This window comes from Nansenia antarctica (assembly GCF_963989245.1).
Source record: "Nansenia antarctica genome assembly, chromosome: 6".
In the NCBI taxonomy this organism is placed as follows: domain Eukaryota; kingdom Metazoa; phylum Chordata; class Actinopteri; order Argentiniformes; family Microstomatidae; genus Nansenia; species Nansenia antarctica.
In genome coordinates this window covers 43,839,625-43,860,191 of record NC_137676.1, presented here as the reverse complement: position 1 = coordinate 43,860,191, position 20,567 = coordinate 43,839,625, and the positions used below count along the sequence as shown (strand labels likewise).

Sequence of the window (20,567 nt, the reverse complement as noted above, 5' to 3'; positions counted from 1 at the left end):
AAAGACCTTGCGCACGGCAGCCCTAGCCCTCGTTTATTCAACTAGTGAATACTGCGCCCCAGTATGGTGTCGCAGTGCCCACACCCGCCTCATCGACTCGCCTATAAACGAAGCCTTGCGGTTTGTGACAGGATGCCTGCGTCCTACCCCCGTGGACATCCAGCATCCAGCCCGCAGGCCTCCGCTGCATGGGAGCCACAGCACGTCTCGCCTGCCGGGCCGTGGAGCTTAATAACCATCTGCTCCACGATAGGCTCACTATAACAGCGGAGCCCTCCCGGCGTCTCAAGTCGAGACACCCATTTGTGCCTGCCGCACAGGATCTCAGGCAGCAATGCAGAGATCTTAACATCAGTGCGGCAGGATGGGCGGATTATATGTGGCGCGCGGAGTGGGAGGCAAACACCTCCAAACTCCGCGACCACATCCCAGTCGCCGGCCCTGAGCCCCTCGGGATGGACTTGCCAAGGCTATCCTGGGTGAGGCTCAATCGTCTCCGGACCGGCGTCGGGCGTTTCCGCTCATCAATGCACAGATGGGGCTAGGCCCCAAATGCGTCGTGCGAGTGTGGCGCAGAGGACCAAACCGCAGACCATGTTATCCTGGATTGCCCGGTGTACCACCCACCCAACGGGATGCATGGTCTGTCGGTACTAGATGACGAGACGATGACGTGGCTTCTGGAGGGGTGTCCAGAAATATAGCCCGGGTGAGCCCCTCAACCAGGTCTCGGGGTGGTAAAAGGGTAGCCCCTTGGCCCCGAGCCTGGTGGAGTGGAGAGGAAAACAACTATCCATACGCCGAAAGAAGATCATTAAATATGCCATTAGGCTAAAGATTTACCTGCCTCTGTATTGCCTTACTGGTTGCTGGCTGTTGCCATAACATCCAAAAATGTATAGATTAGCAAATCCCCCCCAAAAGCCAACAAAAGTTTAAATCATAACATCGAGACTAATGCAGGAGGTTGTCATGATCATACTGTGGTCTGTGGACTCACGTATGGAAGTAATAGAAAACTACAATTTCTTAAAGTATAAGTTACGCATTTTTATGTGATGATATAATTTTTAAAAAGAATACAAAAAATTGCTTTGTAACTACAACCATTGGATTCCTTGACCCTGAAAATGTAGGTTTAGCAGTTAAAATCAATGTTCTAGCTTATTTCGAAGCCAAGATATTACAAAACGTGTGTATTATGGTGGCCATTTTGTAAATGCCAAGATGGCCGCCTTTCAGACATCTGTGCAAATGGAAACATATATTTTCTGATTCCTCATACAATGCCCTTTCCAAAAATGTATAGATTAGCAAATCCCCCAAAAATTCCCACGAAATTATATAACAAACCTGACTACATCGCGAATCATAGCGAATCATAGCGAATCATAGCGCTACCTATGGCCGGAAAGGGCAGAACCTATGACCGGATCTGGTAGGGTAGGAAAAACCTCCAGGGTCGGAAAATCCGGTACCTACTAGGGATGTTACGCTCGACGCAGTAGTCACGACACGGCGTCTATCTTCCGACGCAATGTGCGTCGATACAAATGTATCGATGCTTGTGTCAAATGGCAAAAACCACGTGACTACTCGAAGAAAGATTCGTACGTCACACACGCACATCTGACGCGTGTGTCAATCGTTCCGCAAACGGGGCAGTGTTCCAAGTTTGGTACTGCATAAAATGACGTTGAACTCTCTCTCATATTCACTCATATTCACTCATATTCACTCATTAACTCGAGGGTTGTAGTCAGAGTGGAGACATACGGACGCTAGACAGAATACATTTATTGACAGAGACAGAGAGACAGAGATAGAAATAGACATGAGATTGGTAGATATTGATAGATAGATATAGAACATACAGAGATAGTCATAGATTCATAATTGCAACACATAGGCTAGCCAGATAGATACACATAAAAAAACGTTGCCTGTTCATGTACACAAGCAATAAATATTTGATTGTTCACATAAGTCTGTCCAGTTTCCACAATGTAGCCTTGTTTTGCACTCTTTCCCTGTTCCACGAGCACGTCCCAACACTGTTGACCCTGTTATGACATGTTGACCATTTATATCTGCTCCAATTGTCAAACAGCCATGTCCCACACATGCCGAAATGTCATTCCGATTTGTATCCTTACATGTCAAGGGGATAGTGGAGTGAATAGTGAATTGGACTGGTGATCGGAAGGTTGTGAGTTCAAATCCTGCCTGAAACACCACCACTAGTGTGCCCTTGAGTACTACAATTACTCCAGGGGGAATGTCCCTGTAAGTAGCTTTTGGATTAAAAGCGTTTGCTAAATGGCAAATTCTATTCTATTCATATCAGAAATGGACACAACAGTTGCATTTATTTATTTATTCATATATGTATTTATTATAGTCTACTAGACACACCAACATTTAAGACCACATATATGGCCACATACACATCGACACAGTTTGTCACAGCACCTTTATTGAACAAGACATCGCAGATGACGGTGGGCTTATTGTATTTTGCCTCAAATTCCTGACTTGTGAATCAGTCGATACAGCCGCCATACCACGACCTGACCAGCAGATGTCATTGTGGAGCTGCTGTACCACGACCTGACCAGCAGTTGGCAGTATAGGCAGTACCACGACCTGACCAGCAGATGTCACTGTGGAGCTGCTGTATCGACTGCATCGATAGATCGACACTTTTTCCGACACAATTGTGTCGATCTGTCAATTGCGTCGAAAGCTTCGTTTCCCCCATCACTAGTACCTACACCGGAGCTAGGGTGTTTTACCCTAGAGGAGGGAGAGTAGGTTGTTCAGCGTGGCTACCTGCATCCTGTTCCCCTCGTCTGTTAGAATAATGTTCATCGCGTTGAACCCTCTTTTACAAATTGTGGCAATTACTTTTTTTAAGGTTGTCGCCTGGTATTTGTATTCATGAAATTCCTTCGTATCCATGTGAAGGTCTCTGCACAAGTCGAGCATTTCGGTGTCACCCTACAAGATGCGGTCCTCCTCATCAGATGACCAGATGTTCGGATTCAGCACCACTGCAGTGGACAGCACCCTATTAGCATCCACCAGTCTCTGTGTGATGTTTTCTATCAGTGTGAGGCTTGTGGTTCATGGAGTGGATGATCATCAGATCAGTTCGTTCATGCAGGAGTGTAGCTGCCCCCTTGTATTTTCCCATCATAGCAGCGTCCCCATCTCTAGCAAATCCAAGCAGCCGAGCCTGCGGTATATCTTTGTTAATTCTCTGCTCATTGAGACATTGTAAAAGTGTGTTACATATTGCCTCCTGATAAATCATTCTAGCAGACCGTGCAGGCTGTGCAGATGCAACTCTCAGTTTCTTTTCATTTCTTTTCATGTCTTTTTCTCCACAGAGCTGCGCTATTATCCATCACCTTTCCTATTTCCTAAATTTCGTTGTTTGGTACCTGTACTATAGCAATGACAATAAAGACCATTCATTCATTCATTCATTCATTCATGGCATCTTCAACCCTCTTTTTAACAATCTCAGTGCATTTCAAATGAGACTGGCACGTTACAGCACCGATTATCAGTAATGAATGCAAATATAGGGGCTTGTCTTGCATGTTGTCCTCGCCCCACGCATTTTCATTGGTTGATGCCCCACGCATTTTCATTGGTTGATACCGCGCGTGACGTGGTAAAAGCGACAAAGTTGACATTTTTTCATTGTTAACATACTATGTTCAAAACGGTGAAGAACACGTTCAAAACAAAATGATTTGGTGCATTTTTGCAGTAATCATATTCCTATCATATATGACAGAAAGCTCACAATAAACAGTTTTTTTGCACAGTGTTTGAGTGACTGTTATTTTGCACTCTATTGGTACTTCAGTTCCAGCACCTCAGCAAAGTCTGATAACGGATGAGCGGTGGTATTTTCACTATTTGCAGTAATCATATTGACATGTCTAGAAAATATTAGCAGAATATATACAATGAAATGAAATAGACTAGATGCATTGCCAGGGAAGACATTAGATGTGACCATTTTTTAATGTTCTTGCTCTGTACAGAAAGTATGCAGCAACTTCAAAAAGTACATTTGAGGTACACACACTGTCACATTCTGTGCTTCATGTGTTGTGTAGACAGGCATACCCATGCACACACAATTGTAGCCAGTGTTATTTCAGAATTATTTGAGATTTTTCAGACATAATACTGTATTTCGACAGTGACAGTGAAAACAGTGTACATTCCGTTCGTGTTTTGTGATTCAGCATTTGCAGACATTTTTAAGGGATGTATTCCATAGCTATTGGCAAAAACAATCTTAGTTTGGTTCTTTCATTTCTATTCTTGTTCATCCCCTGTATTTTCTTTACAGCTTTGATTATACAGTTTTTCTCAATTGCTAAAACACATTTCACAAAACTTCCCTCCATTTTCCCAAAACTCTAAACACAACACACTTTTCTAAAGCTACATAAGCAAAACCACACCTTCTCTCTTCAAAACTCAAACTTTCACACCAAAACAGCTGCTCAAAGCCTGCAAAAATGTAAACACTATATGCATCATTACAGACTACAACAAAACAACTGAAAACACAATGTTCAGTGTGTGAGAATGTTCTTTTTTTTCACAACTGCCAAAGCACATTTTTAGAAACCTTACAGTATCTGTTCTCAGAATATATCACTGTAGAGTATTGGGCATTCATAGATGTGTGTGTTTCATATGAACAATATGTAAATCTACAGAAAATACAGTATGTATGTTACGGTACATGTGGGAATACGGTACATGTGGGAAAACTAGGGTTAGGGTTAGGTGCTAGGGTGACTTGGTACATGCTGGCATGTCTAACCCTAACCTTAACCCTAACCCCAACCCTACTCCTAATCCTAACCCTAACCTTAACCCTAACCCTAGCACCTAACCCTAACCCTAGTTTTCCCACATGTACTGTATTCCCACATGTACCGTAACATGTACACTACTGTACTGTACTTTATATTTATTTATGGAACTATACCACACACACACACACACACACACACACACACACCACTATCATTTGCAACAAGTGTCTTAAATTTTGAGTCGTTATGTTTAATGAATGAAGCTAGGTGTGTTCATTGTGTTCAAATTCTGCTGACTGTGGCAAGCATTTTGCATCACATGAGCTTTAATTTGAGAATTTGAGCAGAGTTTTTTGCAACTTGTGTTTTAGCAAGACAAAATGTGTTTAGACTTATGAGAAAAGGAGGATTGTGTTTTGTGAATTGTGTCTTCATGTGAAATGTGTTTATGGTTTTGGCAAATGGGAGCTAGTTTTATTAAATGTGTTTAGAGAACTGGTCATTTGGTTTAGAGAATTGGCTTTTGTGTTTTAGCAATTGGGAAAAACTGTAATTAGATCAATGTGAAAGTCAATTGAGAATATAAGTTCAAAATAAATGTAATAAGGACGCTTAGTAACTAGCTAGATAAACATTACCACTAACTCTAAACTAGCTTGCTAGCTAAAGTTACCTGAGGTAACTTACCTCTAAATATGGATCTGACTGGGGCTTAGTTAATTTATTTGAGGGGGTAAACACACACTTTATTTGTTTTTTTGCTTTGAACAAATTACTTACCAACAAGGCATCTGCCTATGGTCCTAGCGGTCACCAGCAACTAGACTCACTCACTGAACATGTAACTACAGAGATGTGTGAAACCTGGACATAAACAAAACCTTCCAAAAGGGTTTAGGCAAGGCAAGTTTATTTGTATAGCACATTTCATACGACAAGGGCAATTCAAAGTGCATTATATGCACACATTATATAAAGACAATAGCCTACAGTAAGAGGAGTAAGTAAGATTTGTATGTATTGTATGTGTTATTATCCATATTCTAAACTAAAGGCTTGCTTAGATTAGTTTTAGATTAGTTTTTACTGATTAGATTTCTATTCTGGAAAAGTCTGTATATTTTACAGATTACAATACAAATTATATATAATGTATAATTTGTATATTTAAACATAAAAATTCAGAAAACAATAAATGTACCCCATCCATGGGTTTGACCTTTCATCTGCCTCGGCCTCAGTGTCCTGCATTCAGGTCCACAAAAAAAAGATGAAAGGTCAAACCCATGGATGGGTACATTTATTGTTTTCAGAATTTTTAAGTTTAAATATACAAATTATACATTATCTACTTAAAATAGGCATTTCCCCAGACTTTTCTAGGGATGTATAGGAATAAAAAAATCATATCTAGAATTTGCCCACCCAGATGGTAATGAAATGTTCAGGTACTCTTGGCTGAGTGCTTTACCACGTCACGCGCAGTATCAACCAATGAAAATGCGTAGAGTGCGTCCAAGATATGCCCCTATATTTGCATACACATCTGACAATGACAAAGACAAACTATTCTATGTGAATAGGTAGGTGAAAACAACATTGTCTTTCGCTTTATCAGTAATGTACGCTTTATCAGTAATGTATGCAAACATAGGGGCGTATCTTGCATGTTGTCCACGCCCCTGCGCATTTTCATTGGTTGATACTGCGCGAGACGTGATGAAGCCCTCAGCCGAGAGCAGACACTCTAATTTCCAATCATAGCATGTTTAAAAAAAAAAAAAGGGTTAGTAAGTAAGTAAGTAAGTAAAGCTTTATTTATATAGCGCCTTTCGTACATGAAATGCAACTCAAAGCGCTTTTAGGGCATATGAATCATAGTGGAGGTATGATATGGCATATATATATATTCTTTGGTGGAAAGGCATTTTTTAAAGCCATTTTTAGTCACCACAAGTCTGTTCAAACCCAGGCAGCGAGACCAGCAGGAAAACACAACTTGTATAATTCTAACTGGATAGTACTTCGTTTCCAGTCATAGTCAGCTAGATTGCTTACTTAGCTAGCTTACTTTTGATTATCAAATGTACATTTTGTGATATAAACGCAGTGGAGACACTCTCAGCTGTCTTGCATCGCGCATAGCCCAGAGCGTATATGTCTAATTGAGTCAACTGGTATTGTGGTTATCACCAAGTTCTCCCATACAGTGCTGATGGACTAGTATAGACCATTGCCGACATGTGTGAAAGGGGACAACACGGGAATAGCTTGGGATGTCATAGACATAGTTTGGGATTCCATGGAAATTATAGGGAGAAAGAGGCTGTGAGAGAACGGGACTATAGACTCTCTACCCGTCTGTGGTAATAACAGCGTCGCTGCTTTCATACGTCACGCGTGGTATCAACCAATGAAAATGCGCAGGGCGTGGACAACATGCAAGATACGCCCCCAGATATTTGCATACATTACTGATAAAGTGGAAAAGAATGAATGAATGTGGAAAAGAAAGAATGAATGTGGAAAAGAAAGAATGAAAGAATGAATGTGGAAAAGAAAGAATGAATGTGGAAAACAATGTGGAAAAGAAAGAATGAATGTGGAAAACAATGTGGAAAAGAAAGAATGAATGTGGAAAAGAAAGAATAAATGTGGAAAAGAATAAATACATATAGAAATGTATTGCGTTATACTGTGTGTATTCATTGATTTATTTGTTCATACATTCATTTATGTGTCTATATATTTATTGTTAATTTTGGCAGACTTGGTCCTCCATATCCGACCAGGTGTAACGGAGTAGAAAGTTCAAGTTCAATTATAGCTAATATAGAGCTAAACTGCGCCCTCTAGGGGTTTAATGACGTGGTATATCCGGGGTGTATCCGTGACCCGGATGCTGTGTAAATGCAGCTGTACAGTGCATAGCGTGGGATGCAACGTGATCCTGCTCAGTTCATCTGAAAACACTGACTGGGTAGGTCACGTTTTCTACAGGGTCTGAGATCGAATATCGTTTGAGAGATTATCAATGTACCTATGTTTTATTTGAATGTTTGATAAGTATGATAGCTGTTTTGAGTTTCCCCATTTATAGTATTTTAGTTTGGAACATATCACAAGTTGTTAATGTGAGTATTCTGTTGTTAACAATGATGGCGCTAACGTGAATGTCCGTGTGTAACATCATTTTAGAATCTAGCCTGATGACCCTGCAACCGTGTCCACAAATTGATGCACTGTACATGTTTTCTACATGTGACGGGGTGTATCTTTTCATGAATCACTCTCAGCTGGATGGCTCACGTTCATTTATTCTGTGGAAAACAGTGCATCAATTTCTGGACACGGGACTTGCAGGGTCATCGAGCTACATTCGCATCAGTGGTTAAGAATGAACTGAGGGAGATCACGTTACGTCCCGTGCAATTGCACTGTCCAGCTATATTTACACAGCATCCGGGTCACGGACACAGCATCCGGGTCACGGACACAGCATCCGGGTCACGGACACAGCATCCGGGTCACGGACACACCCCGGATATACCACGTCATTAAACCCCTAGAGGGCGCAGTTTATACCTATTTTAGCTATAATTGAACTTGACCTTTCTACTCCGTTACATACACCCCCCTTAAATTATACTAAAATGGGGCAACAGCATGAAAACCGGAGGACAGTAAAAAAAAAAACAGGAGCGAAAAAACAAACAAATGACAAAACAAAAAAACAACGTGGATCTCGAGCACTGATGTACCAAAACTCAACATTATAAATTCTTCCATAAGAAGTGTGTAAGGACAGATTGGTACCAAAACCCGTACTTATCACAGAGGAGAAAGAGATGCCATCTACATCCCACAGTTGTACATAACTTTGCCCTTACAAGAGGATCTCATGACTCTAGGTCACGACTCAGACCGGAAGCAAAATAAATAAAGAAAAAAAACTGGATGCACTACGCCCCTACATAGACGCCGCAATGAAACTAAATGCAGAACTTATGAAAGGCTCAGTACTCCCTTTAAGCATCTGCCCTGACATCTCACAAATAAGCCTATTTGGGTTCCTAACACTCCTCCCACATCTCGTGACAACTGATGGAACTTGAGCACTCTGTGAACGTGTGCAAACTACCTGCTCCGGCTCAACCTCAACTAGAATTGGAAGGTCACCATGGGCATCACATCTAGCTTCAGGTGAGTGTACTGTGTCACATACTGTGTCCGGGGGATAATCAGTGTGGCAGTCAGGTACAGAGTCATCAGGAACACTATCCAGCAACTCATCTGGTCGGTCTTCCTTCGAGGCATTCGGCACGGGCATAGTCCCTCCGTTGACTTCTTCCTCATGGATGCTCTCTGCCCCCGCGTGCTCAGGCGACTCCAAGACCCAGTCCCTGGTGCGCAACCGAGAGGCCTCTTCAACATCAGAGGTGACAGAGCCCTGAACACTGGCACAGGAAGCTATAGACTGCGACTCCTCTAGGGATGCCGGGTTCCCATCTTGTTCCGGAACTGTCAAGAAGTCAACCGGAAGCAGCATGTTCCTGTGTACAACCTTCTCTCTATTCGTGACAACATCTCTGATCCTGTACACGTTGATGTCCGATCTCACAGACACCACATCGAAAGGAGTTGATTCCCACCGGTCTGCGATCTTCTTCTTCCCTCTCTCACCTCGATTGGCAAGCAGCACTTTGTCACCAACACCCAACGGCAGTCCTCTGACCTTCCGGTTGTACAGTTTGGCGTGACGATCTTGTTCCCTGATGGCATTCCTTTGAGCGATCTGTGCTGCTTCAGAAAGATCTCTCCTCAGATGTTGCACAAACTCATGACGACTGACAACGGCATCATCCTCCAGCACATGATGAAACATGACATCCACGGGCAGCCGTGGGACCCGTCCGAACATCAGGTAGAATGGCGCGAAGCCCGTGGTCTCATGCACAGTGGAGTTGTAGCAGAAGGTCAGTGTCTGGAGCATCTGTGGCCACCTGGACTTGCTCAGTGGAGGGAGGGCCCTTATCATGCCCCCGAGGGTCCTGTTGAACCTCTCTGTGACGCCGTTGCCCATGGGGTGGTATGGAGTCGTATGGGACTTATGCACACCTGCCATCTCTAGTAGATCTTTTAGAAGCCGACTCTCAAAGTTAGCTCCCTGATCCGAATGGATTCTTTTGGGGAACCCATATATGCAAAAAAACTTGTCCCATAGACAGCGGGCAACTTGTTTCGCAGTCTGGTTCCGACAGGGGAAGGCAAGAGCTACTTTCGAAAAATGGTCCGTAACAACAAGAACATCAATGGTCTTCTTGTCGCTCTGTTCTGCGGTCCAAAAATCGATGCACACTAAGTCCATAGGAGCTGAAGTGCGGATGCTCTCAAGAGGTGCTCGGGCGTGTGGTTCAGGAGTCTTCCCCAAAATACATCTCTGACAGTGCTTCACGTGATTCTCAACATCCCTCTGCATGCCTGTCCAGAAGAATCGTTCACTGGCCAGAGAAGATGATCTTGAGCGACCCTGGTGGCCAGCAGCATCATGGACTCCATGCAAGACTTGTCGCTTCAGAGCTTCTGGAGTGACAAACTGAAAGATCCTCTTGTCCCTGATGCGGTCTCTCTTCACACGGTAGAGGAGTCCACTACGCACTCTCAACTTCTTCCAGTGTTTCAACAGCCTGAGCACACAGCTAGACTCAGCTGTTCTCTCGTGTGCATTTGGTTTCCTATGTCGCTGCATATAAAGGGAACCCTGCTCACTACAGCATCTTGTTGCTGGAGATTGTGTAATTGACTCTGTGGGATGGCGATGGAAGGGTCTTCCTCGGGCAATTGCAAATACTCCGGATTAATGTAGGGCAGCTGAGAAACACCCCCAGTACGATGGACGTCCATGACAGCAGACACCTCCTCAGCACTAATGGCACCTCCAGAAGACTCAGGACTCAGGACCTCATCTGTGTCGACATCAGTGTGCTGAACACCTTGACAGTTGGTAGTCAGCCGGAAAGCGTCCTGCACCGTACCAGCCACTACTCCATTCACCTGATCCAGCAAGGACAGGTAAGGCTCCCTCACCAGGCGATGGCTCACACAGGACTTAACAAATGGCTCACGGCTCAGCGCATCAGCGACTATGTTCCTAGGCCCTGGGATATAATTCAGATCGAAATCATATGCAGCAAGTTTGGCCACCCACCTCTGTTCGCATGCATCTAACTTGGGCTTCGTTAGGATGTAGGTCAAGGGGTTGTTATCCGACCACGCTGTGAAATGCACTCCCTTCAGCCAGTGGGAAAACTTCTCGCATACAGCCCACTTCAATGCCAGGAACTCAAGTCGGTGAGCTGGATAGTTCAACTGAGCATGTGACAGCGTCCTACTAGCGAAGGCAACTGGTCTTGCAACTTTATCACCAGGCTGGAGCTGAGAGATGATGGCGCCAATCCCATCGAATGAAGCATCCACTGCTAGGATAAATGGCTTTGCGAAATCAGGATGGGCCAGGGTTACAGAATGCAGGAGATCGCGCTTCAATGTCTCGAAAGCATCCCTACACTCGGGCGTCCAGTCAGCTGGTTTGAGCTTTACAAGATTGTGACATTTCTTCACTGGTTTTCTCCCTCTGCGTGCCTTTTCTCCAGCGTTCTGTCCAGAGAGAAGCTTGAATAGGGGTCTGGCCTTAGAGGAACAATCTTCAATGAAGTGCTGATAGTAAAGCATCATGCCCAAGAAGGACCTAATCTTCTTCTGTGAAGGAGACACCCCATCACTGTCCATCAGATCGGATACCTGTACTTGGCTAATGGCTTCAACCTTTCCAGGGTCCGTCTGCACTCCTGACTCATTGATGATATGGCCGAGAAACCGTACTGATTTCCGCAGAAGATAGCACTTCTTTGGAGCCAATTTGAGATTGTTGTACTTCAAACGAGAGAAAACCATCTCTAGACGCTCGAGTGCCAGCTGTTCTGTAGGAGCGAAGACCATAACATCGTCTAGGTAGCACAATAGACTGGTGAAATTCTGATCCCCAAAGATCGAGAGCATCATCCGCATGAACGTAGCCGGGCTGTTGGACAACCCTTGAGGCATCCGGTTATATTCATGCAGGCCAAAGGGAGAGGAGAACGCAGTGTATTTCTTGTGGTCCTCATGTAAAGGCACGTTGTAGAAACCAGAGGTAAGGTCCATTGTGGAGAAGTAGGCATTACCACCTAGTGCAGCCAGCGCGTCAGCCTGATGAGGCAGCGGATGTGCGTCTTTCGTTGTCCTCGCATTAAGCCATCTGAAGTCCGTACAGATGCGCAATCCTCCATCCTTCTTCCACACAAGAACCAAGGGCGAGGCATATTCGCTGTTGGACTTACGAATTATGCCCTTCTCCTCCATGTCGTTGATGGCAGACCTCAGCTTCTCGTAGTGGTTCGGTGGCACTCTGCGGTAGGGCAGGCGAAATGGCCTCTCGTCCACCAGATGTATCTTGTGCACGAAGTCAGACGCCTCACCACAGTCCAACTTGTGGCGTGAAAAGATTGACTCGTATTTCACAACAAGCTGACAAAGCTTCTCTCTCCACAGGTCAGAGACTTCACACGCGTCCAAGTCTAGGTCGCGTAGACCAAGTTCCTCCAGTGCCTTTCTGATGTCTTCTTTGGGCCTTGCTACAGACTCACCAGTCACGGATTGTGGGGAAGACTGAATGTGGTCGGGCGGGGACAGATCTTCAGCGGCAATGCAGGGGAACACGTCCGCCAATTTGGTGTTTCGCTTCAGCACTACCGGCTCACCGGTGGGATTCACAACCTTCATAGGCAGCCATCGGTCGCCCCACATCGGCGTAACAACTCTGCCAACCAGAACTTTATTCGGTCTGCATCTGGACTGAGTTGGTTCCACAACCACCGTACTGCCCTCTGATATAGGTGCCGACACAGGGAGTCTGCCCCATACAAGATGCTCACTATTTGGCTGTAGCACCACACACTGTTGTAGCTTCAGTGTGCCAACCTTCTCAGGCACTGTCTCACCCCTCCATCTCTCTGTATTGGAAAGGAGAGAGAAGAAGTGATGACAGTCCCCATCACTGCCACCACCATGTTCAGATATCAGCCGCCAATAGCTGTCAGTCTTCCTCATCAACTCTAGGATTTTCTTGATGGCATTACTGCCTAGTATCATGTCATCGGTCTGTCCAGGCACCACAAGCATTGGGATGACCATCTTGCAGTCATACACCACCACATCGACATTGTATATTGCCTTAGGTACAACTCGGTGACCACCACATCCTATGATAATGACATCATCAGCGGGGCATCCTCTCAGATCAGGGTTACGCTGCAAGAGACGCGCCTCCGCAGCCTCGCTAAGCGTGCATGCCATAGAACCACTGTCTATCATCGCTCTAAGAGAGACATCTGCAGCGGAGACAGTGGTGTAGAATAAACTATCAGACCTTTGGACTCGGTGTAGACCTTGAAATACTACTGTTTTGTTCGAAGGCGCTCTGGAGATGAATGACTTGTATGTTGACTCACAATCAGCCATTTCATCATTGGGAGAGATATCAACAGGATCTGCACAGTCCTCCCTTGAATGCAGATCTATAAGTTTCCCTGCTGCGCCGACTGGGCACGCCCCTGCATCGGACACTTGGATCTGGGGTGTCCAGGCGAATGGCACTGGAAGCAGAGCCTCTGGTCACGGCAGTGAGTCCAAGCAGAGTGTCTAGCGTCGCCACACACTGCACACGGCAGGTTATTCAGACCCTCAATCCTGGGGGGGCTGGGTCTATACTGCTTGTTTGACATGTCCTTAGCAGGAGCAGACTTCTCCACTAGGACTTTCTCTAGCATTGAGATGATACGTTCAAAGGCCTCTGCCCCCTTGTCTGGGCGAGTATCCTGCTTTTCAGGTGAACACATATCAGTGCCTGACATCTCAACTCTGTTCACTAGCACACCCTCACTGGGCCTTTTACTCACGGCTGCGGCAACACCGTTCGAGCACACCTGAGTGTGGAACTCGTCAAGTACATCTTGGACCTCTACAGCAGTCCACTTATCGATCGTCTTTGATCTGAAAGTCATGGCAAGCTCTTTGGATGGACAGTTCCTGATGAACATACGTGTCACCTCCAGGAGAGGGCACTCAAGTGTTTTACCTTGTTCTTTGAGGCGATCAGTGGCAACATCTGCAGCTTGATTGAGGCGTAGCCAGTAGTTATACGCTTCCTCACCACTCTTCGGCAGCGTGGTGTAGAAATCGGCTAGGGGGATAGGTGAACAGGGAACAGCAGCAAAATGCTTACGTAGAAGACCATAGATGGCCTCTGGGTTTTCAGCGACATTAATGCCACTGCTCCTCGTCCCATACTTCACTACATCCTTAGCCCTGCCCCTGAGATGGGTGAATATTTCTTCCGCCTGCTGATCTGCTCTGATGTTCGCCTTTTTCACATAACTCCTCATTATGTCTTCCCACTCACGCACATTCACTGCGTCCTTATCATCCCCTCTGAACGTTGGAGGCTCCTTCACCCTCCTGTGAGGTACCAACTGGACTTGGGACAGGTCTAGACTCTGGGTGGATGTATCAGTGGGCGTGGTCTGTACATGCGCAGTGCTAAGAGGAGGTAGCGTTGAGTCAAGGCGTGCAAGTATGCTATCTGCCAGCTGTAGACCAACATCTCTAATTATGTCACTCATCTGGCTCACTACATTAGGTAACTGGAAAGCAGAGATTGGGGATGGGGCATCACTGACCCGTGTGCTCGGTGCATGATCAATGTCGTGGCTCTGAGAAGGAACTGTGTCCCCACTAACTGAAAGGGCCCCAGCAGCATCCTGACTACCCACAACATGAACATCACCCCCCTGAACAGGACTATCATAACTCAACACTGGAATCCCCCTACCTCCACTGAGGAGGATCGCTCTACCCCTCCCAATGCTACTGCTTAGTGGCGTACTGAAACACCCTGGTCTGTGGCTCATGTTGAATTACAATTCAAGAAAACAGTACTATACAGACTAATCAGATAAAAGACCAGTAAAGAAAAATGTCACCAAAACAGCAATAAAACTAAAATAAATCACAGATCACATTCATTAATTCAACAATCCATTTGTGCATAACATCACCGAATGAACTGAGTGAAACCATACGCCGCCCACCAGACAGCACGCAGGAGCGGTCCAGCAGAGTGATCCAGCAGAGTGGTCCCGGGTCAAGGTGAAGAGTTGACTTCAGGTCCACAGGTCACGGCACCAATGTGACGGGGTGTATCTTTTCATGAATCACTCTCAGCTGGATGGCTCACGTTCATTTATTCTGTGGAAAACAGTGCATCAATTTCTGGACACGGGACTTGCAGGGTCATCGAGCTACATTCGCATCAGTGGTTAAGAATGAACTGAGGGAGATCACGTTACGTCCCGTGCAATTGCACTGTCCAGCTATATTTACACAGCATCCGGGTCACGGACACAGCATCCGGGTCACGGACACAGCATCCGGGTCACGGACACAGCATCCGGGTCACGGACACACCCCGGATATACCACATCATTAAACCCCTAGAGGGCGCAGTTTATACCTATTTTAGCTATAATTGAACTTGACCTTTCTACTCCGTTACATACAGGTAATATTATTATTGTTGTGCTATTGTATGTCTGTTGTTCTGCCAAAGTTAGTAGACCGTATTGTATGAGGTTGGGTTTTCCACCTCAAGTTTGCACCACGCTCGCAGCTAACCTAGCAGTCAGGTTGCAGCCATGTGTTGCACGTGGTGTGCATGCGTGTATTCCAGTTGCGCTGTTTTTCTATGCATTGTATTGTTATTGTTAATATATATATATATAATTGATTGTTTGACTGTTCAAATACCACTATACGATCACACAAGTGAGGATTTATGTAGTCTACACATTTTGTATTTTTGTGTAGTATGAGTGACTACTGTATGTATGGTCAGTTCATCTGAAAACACTGACTGGAATCTAGCCTGATGACCCTGCAACCGTGTCCACAAATTGATGCACTGTATGTTTTCTACAGAATAAATGAACGTGTGCCATCCAGCTGAGTGATTCATGAAAAGATACACCCCGTCACACAGGCACGGGCAGGATGATTAAATAGGCGGCTGAGGTAAGACCTCAGCTTGGACCGGTGTCAGACCTGTGTCCGTGGGTGGTGGCTGGTTATTTTCATCATCCAAATTAGTATGTCTTACTTCTTTTTCTGGGCTTAGGTTCATTTTGCGCTGAGAAATATGATGAAATGCTTTGTTGCCGCCGTTTCACCTTAATGTTCCAGCCTGACGTTAACGCTATAGGAAATGCATTCAGTCGTATGCCACCGACGTTACAAATGAATGATCCGGGGGGAGGAGGGGGGGAGTCGCACAGTATGACAAGAAAAAAGTCACATTACGCAGGGTACTGTATATGCCTACATTATATTCCTACAGCTCTGGAAAAAGTTAAGAGACCACTGCAAAATTCAGTTTTACTATTTATAGATTAGGACTCATCAGAGAAGATGACCTTACTCCAGTCCTCTATGGTCCAATCCTTATGGTGTTTTGCAAACTATGTGGACGATGGTGCTTTTCTTTTTTTAAACACAGGCTCTTATTTTGAAAACAGCCCTCCTAGTGGTCACTGGAATATATCATTGTGTCAAATGCACTTGCACAGCTGTGTGATGCTAGCCGGCTAACTAGATACATTTGATTTCGAAGTAACGACACGACGAATGAATGACATGAATGAATGACATGAATGAATGACACGACACGATGAAGTAACGACACGACGCTTTCACTCAGGTACATTTGTTTAGCATGTTGGCTCTTTAAGAATATACAAAGCAAGGTAGCGTAGCCCTTTCTCATACAACCTCAACTGTGTATCGTTGACGATAGTGCTAAACATGTGAAGCGTCGATCTTAACCCAGGTGTTGTGCCGTTTTCCGACGACTCCCCTTTGTATATTACTTGTAACATATTATATATGTATGTGCTCTCGTAGTTCACTGTCGTGGATGTTATAGATGACATGAGGGGACCCCTATCAACAGTGACATGTGCGTGAACGCGCATTCGGTTCCTGTCTTATTTTCATTGAGTTTGATGCCATCGTATATTTGAGGTTTTTAAGACGAACACATCGCAATGCGAGCCTCAGAATGGCACTAGTGACAGGCGACCCATAATGTACACTGTCTGTAACCATATCCACGATAATGAACTACGATTGTACTTTAGGAATAGTTAACAAGTCATACGAATGGGAGTCGGATTCTGCTGGGAGGTTGAAACCGGCACTACAGAGATCTACCACTAGCCCAGTAACTACTGTACACTACAGAGATCTACCACTAGCCCAGTAACTACTGTACACAACAGAGATCTACCACTAGCCCAGTAACTACTGTACACAACAGAGATCTACCACTAGCCCAGTAACTACTGTACACAACAGAGATCTACCACTAGCCCAGTAACTACTGGACACAACAGAGATCTACCACTAGCCCAGTAACTACTGGACACAACAGAGATCTACCACTAGCCCAGTAACTACTGCACACTACAGAGATCTACCACTAGCCCAGTAACTACTGTACACAACAGAGATCTACCACTAGCCCAGTAACTACTGTACACAACAGAGCGGACGTCTCCTTACGAGGCTACGAGCAGCAGTCTATATTTACAGGCCGTTTCTAACCAAGTTGACAGAATTATGCAGCAGCGGGTTTGTGGAGTGTGTAACGCATCATAACCCAACAGCAACATCAAGAAATAATACGGCAATGTGTGTGTGGTGGCATATGGAACACTGATATATGCCATCACACAACTTGCTGTATTATTTCTTATAGGTCCCCCTGTCTGGATCCGTTTTGCCCTGCCTAAAACGTTTTTGGCTTGTATAGAACTCAATAGAACATTTTGGTAATGGCAACCCTGGATGCTAAATCAATGGGCCTCTGTACCCCACCTAGGAATAGTGCAGGGTTGGCTAATTTCTGTTCTAAGGCCTAGGTCCAATTGTTTGATCAGATATGTTTGTGCTGGGCTAGAGGACTGAGCTTTGAGAATTCAATCCAGTCATTTTCAGGAATTATAATTGTCCTATTTAACCTAGGCTATGTATGACATGTGAATGTTACAAGTAAACAACATTTTTTTTTGCTACAGCACACAGATACTTTTGGATGCACGTGAGGAAATATGCAGGGCATACTAACCATGGACATCTTTGAAATCTACATCCCCAAAGAGGCAGAGGTGAAAATCATCCCCCTTCGGACACTGCCAATCTCCATCTTGAGACGGATAGATGTGCCCCACTCTAAGTGCAACAGTACCAAGAGTGGGTCCTCCCCATTGGTTACATGGATTTCTCCGGTGGTCATCCGACTGAGAGGCTGTTCCCCAGCCTACCACACAACAGACACAATCAAGATGAACCTGACCTCAATGGTAACTAAAGAGCAAAAGGATTCCCAGGGTCCGTTTCTCATGTCCTTTGTAACATCTAGTCCTAAAGCCTTTGGGGTCCTAGAAGAGTTCCTGCCCTCCACAAGGAACATCCAACTGTGCCCTACCCAGATTTCCCCACTCCTCCAGGGCACTACCCTTTGCCTTCAACAGGATGCCATCATAATCAACAATGGGAGGATCTACCTGACAATCAAGAAAGTCAAGCCAGTCAGAGAGGGAGAAAGGCACAGTCCTCATCAGAACACGTCTGCCCAAGTCTCTCCTCAGACCACACAGGGAAAATGTATGATTCTGTCACCTGCTAAAAAGAACCTGGGGAAGGTAAGGACTGCCTATTCATACTTTCCCCACTGATGACCCCCCTGGAAGATGAATACAAATTTCTCTGCTAATTGCATATGTCTAAATGTTAAGCGTCGATAACGTGTTGCTTTTCAATATTGACCTACTTTTCTTGAATAATTCTTAACCAAAGTCTTCCTTGTGAGGAACTATTATTCCAGAGGTAATAGCAGAGTTTCTGTATTCTGCACCTCTTCCTTGTCTTCATGTTTGCATGTTTTCATTCATGTCCTGCATCTTAAGCCTACTACTGATGAGCCCGAGGAGACAGTATTGCTGCGGGGATTTGGCCTGACCCACCAAGTCCAGGTGACATTGCCTAGAGTCTCCCCAGCTGACTTGGAACATCAGTCTGCCACCAAGCATGGTCAGTCAGGGCCAGTGGCCCAGAACACAGAACAAGTGGGTAAACATTTATCATACGAGCACAATATTTCGATGATAAACATGAAGGCTACAGCTTTAAATGAAAACCCAAACTATCCTAAGTATGTTAGTATAGTAGTGACGAAAGGCCCTGAAATTCCCTATTCAAAAATAACTTGCAAATTGTTAGTTAGGAATCAAAATCCTGTCTGTAATTTGTGTTTCATGCCTTAACTCCCTAGGACCAAGACAAACAGGAGCTATTGAGTGGTATTTGGTCAAAGGAGACACCAGAAAGATGTTTTGAACAAGACGTGAAGAAAGTGACTCGGGAGGAAGACGAGGCTATGAACGTGGAGTCTGAAGATTCTACATCAAAGTCCGCCCATCTTGGCCCTCTTCAAAGTGGCCAGAGTTGGATGGTGGAGCTTCCAATGGTGCCGATTCTCATCCCCACCCCTGGACAGTACTTTGACTTTGATCAGTCGGCCCGCAAGGAGAGGATTGACCGTATCCGAGCTAAGCTGAGAGAGAGAGAGGCTGCCCTCAACAACCTGCGCACCACCTAGCCGACTGTAAATACGAGAGTCAGTGCCCTTAGCACAGCCTTGGAACCAGAATAGTGGCTGGCATCCCGAAAGTCAAATATCAAAGTTGAATCCTCACACTTGGTCTATAGGATAAACAACTGTGCAATGTTGTAGTTAATTAAGGACCTGTTCCATAAAGTCCTGTTCCATAAACTTTCCTTTGTCAGTTCTATATGTTCTATTCCCAAGTACTGTGTGAAGCACCATCTTTTGGATTGGTAAGACGTACGTTTAGGTCGATCGCATTTGTGCATCTTTCTAAATCTTTGGATCAAATTTGCCTGTGTGTCAAAGGAGAACATATTGTTTGAAGGTGCATCAAGATTTATTTACAGAAACAGCAGTTATTTTGAAAATCTTGTTTTTTTCCTAATTCATAGTCAGTAGGCATAATACGCAGGTCTGCTGGTCAATGAGATTGAAGACAGCGCAATAGTTTTGTTTAATCTCATAATAGTCGACCTTGTGCAATAAAGCAACCAATGTTTGTACGAAGACATCAATTTGTTCCTGTTTTTGTTTTTCATATCACTTACAAGCCGTCCGTTTCCTCACTAGTGACATATCTCCCAAAAACTCATGCTATCTGCTCACTCTTCCTGCCAATGCTTTTGTGACGGAGGTATGGTGTCATCAGTGTCGGGCATGGATAAACAGAAGCAGTCAACTGTATTCAGCAGCTTAAAAAGCTGTTGTTGCAGTGATTATTTGTAGAATGTATTTATTTGCAGTAATAAAATGTACTCCTTGATTTTTATTTACATGACTCCTAAATACCAATATCAGAGTAGAACAACCCAAAAGTATATGGACCTATTACTGTATTGTTTTTTTATTTTATTTTACTATAGCTTGAAATCATGCAGTAATGCTGTCTTACAACA

The 20,567-nt window shown here is 44.7% G+C and overlaps 1 protein-coding gene across 1 annotated transcript; it reads left to right on the top strand.

Moving 5' to 3' along the window:
- Positions 1-16,577: 16,577 nt before the first annotated feature.
- On the top strand, positions 16,578-19,662 carry LOC308160578 (uncharacterized protein; the record flags this gene model as incomplete). The annotated part of the gene is made up of 4 exons (XM_080534521.1): positions 16,578-16,701; positions 18,080-18,706; positions 18,971-19,129; positions 19,336-19,662. Exons 2-4 carry the CDS (start codon positions 18,113-18,115, stop codon positions 19,660-19,662), a joined length of 1,080 nt encoding a protein of 359 aa, XP_080390647.1. The 5' UTR covers positions 16,578-16,701; positions 18,080-18,112.
- Positions 19,663-20,567: the final 905 nt, after the last annotated feature.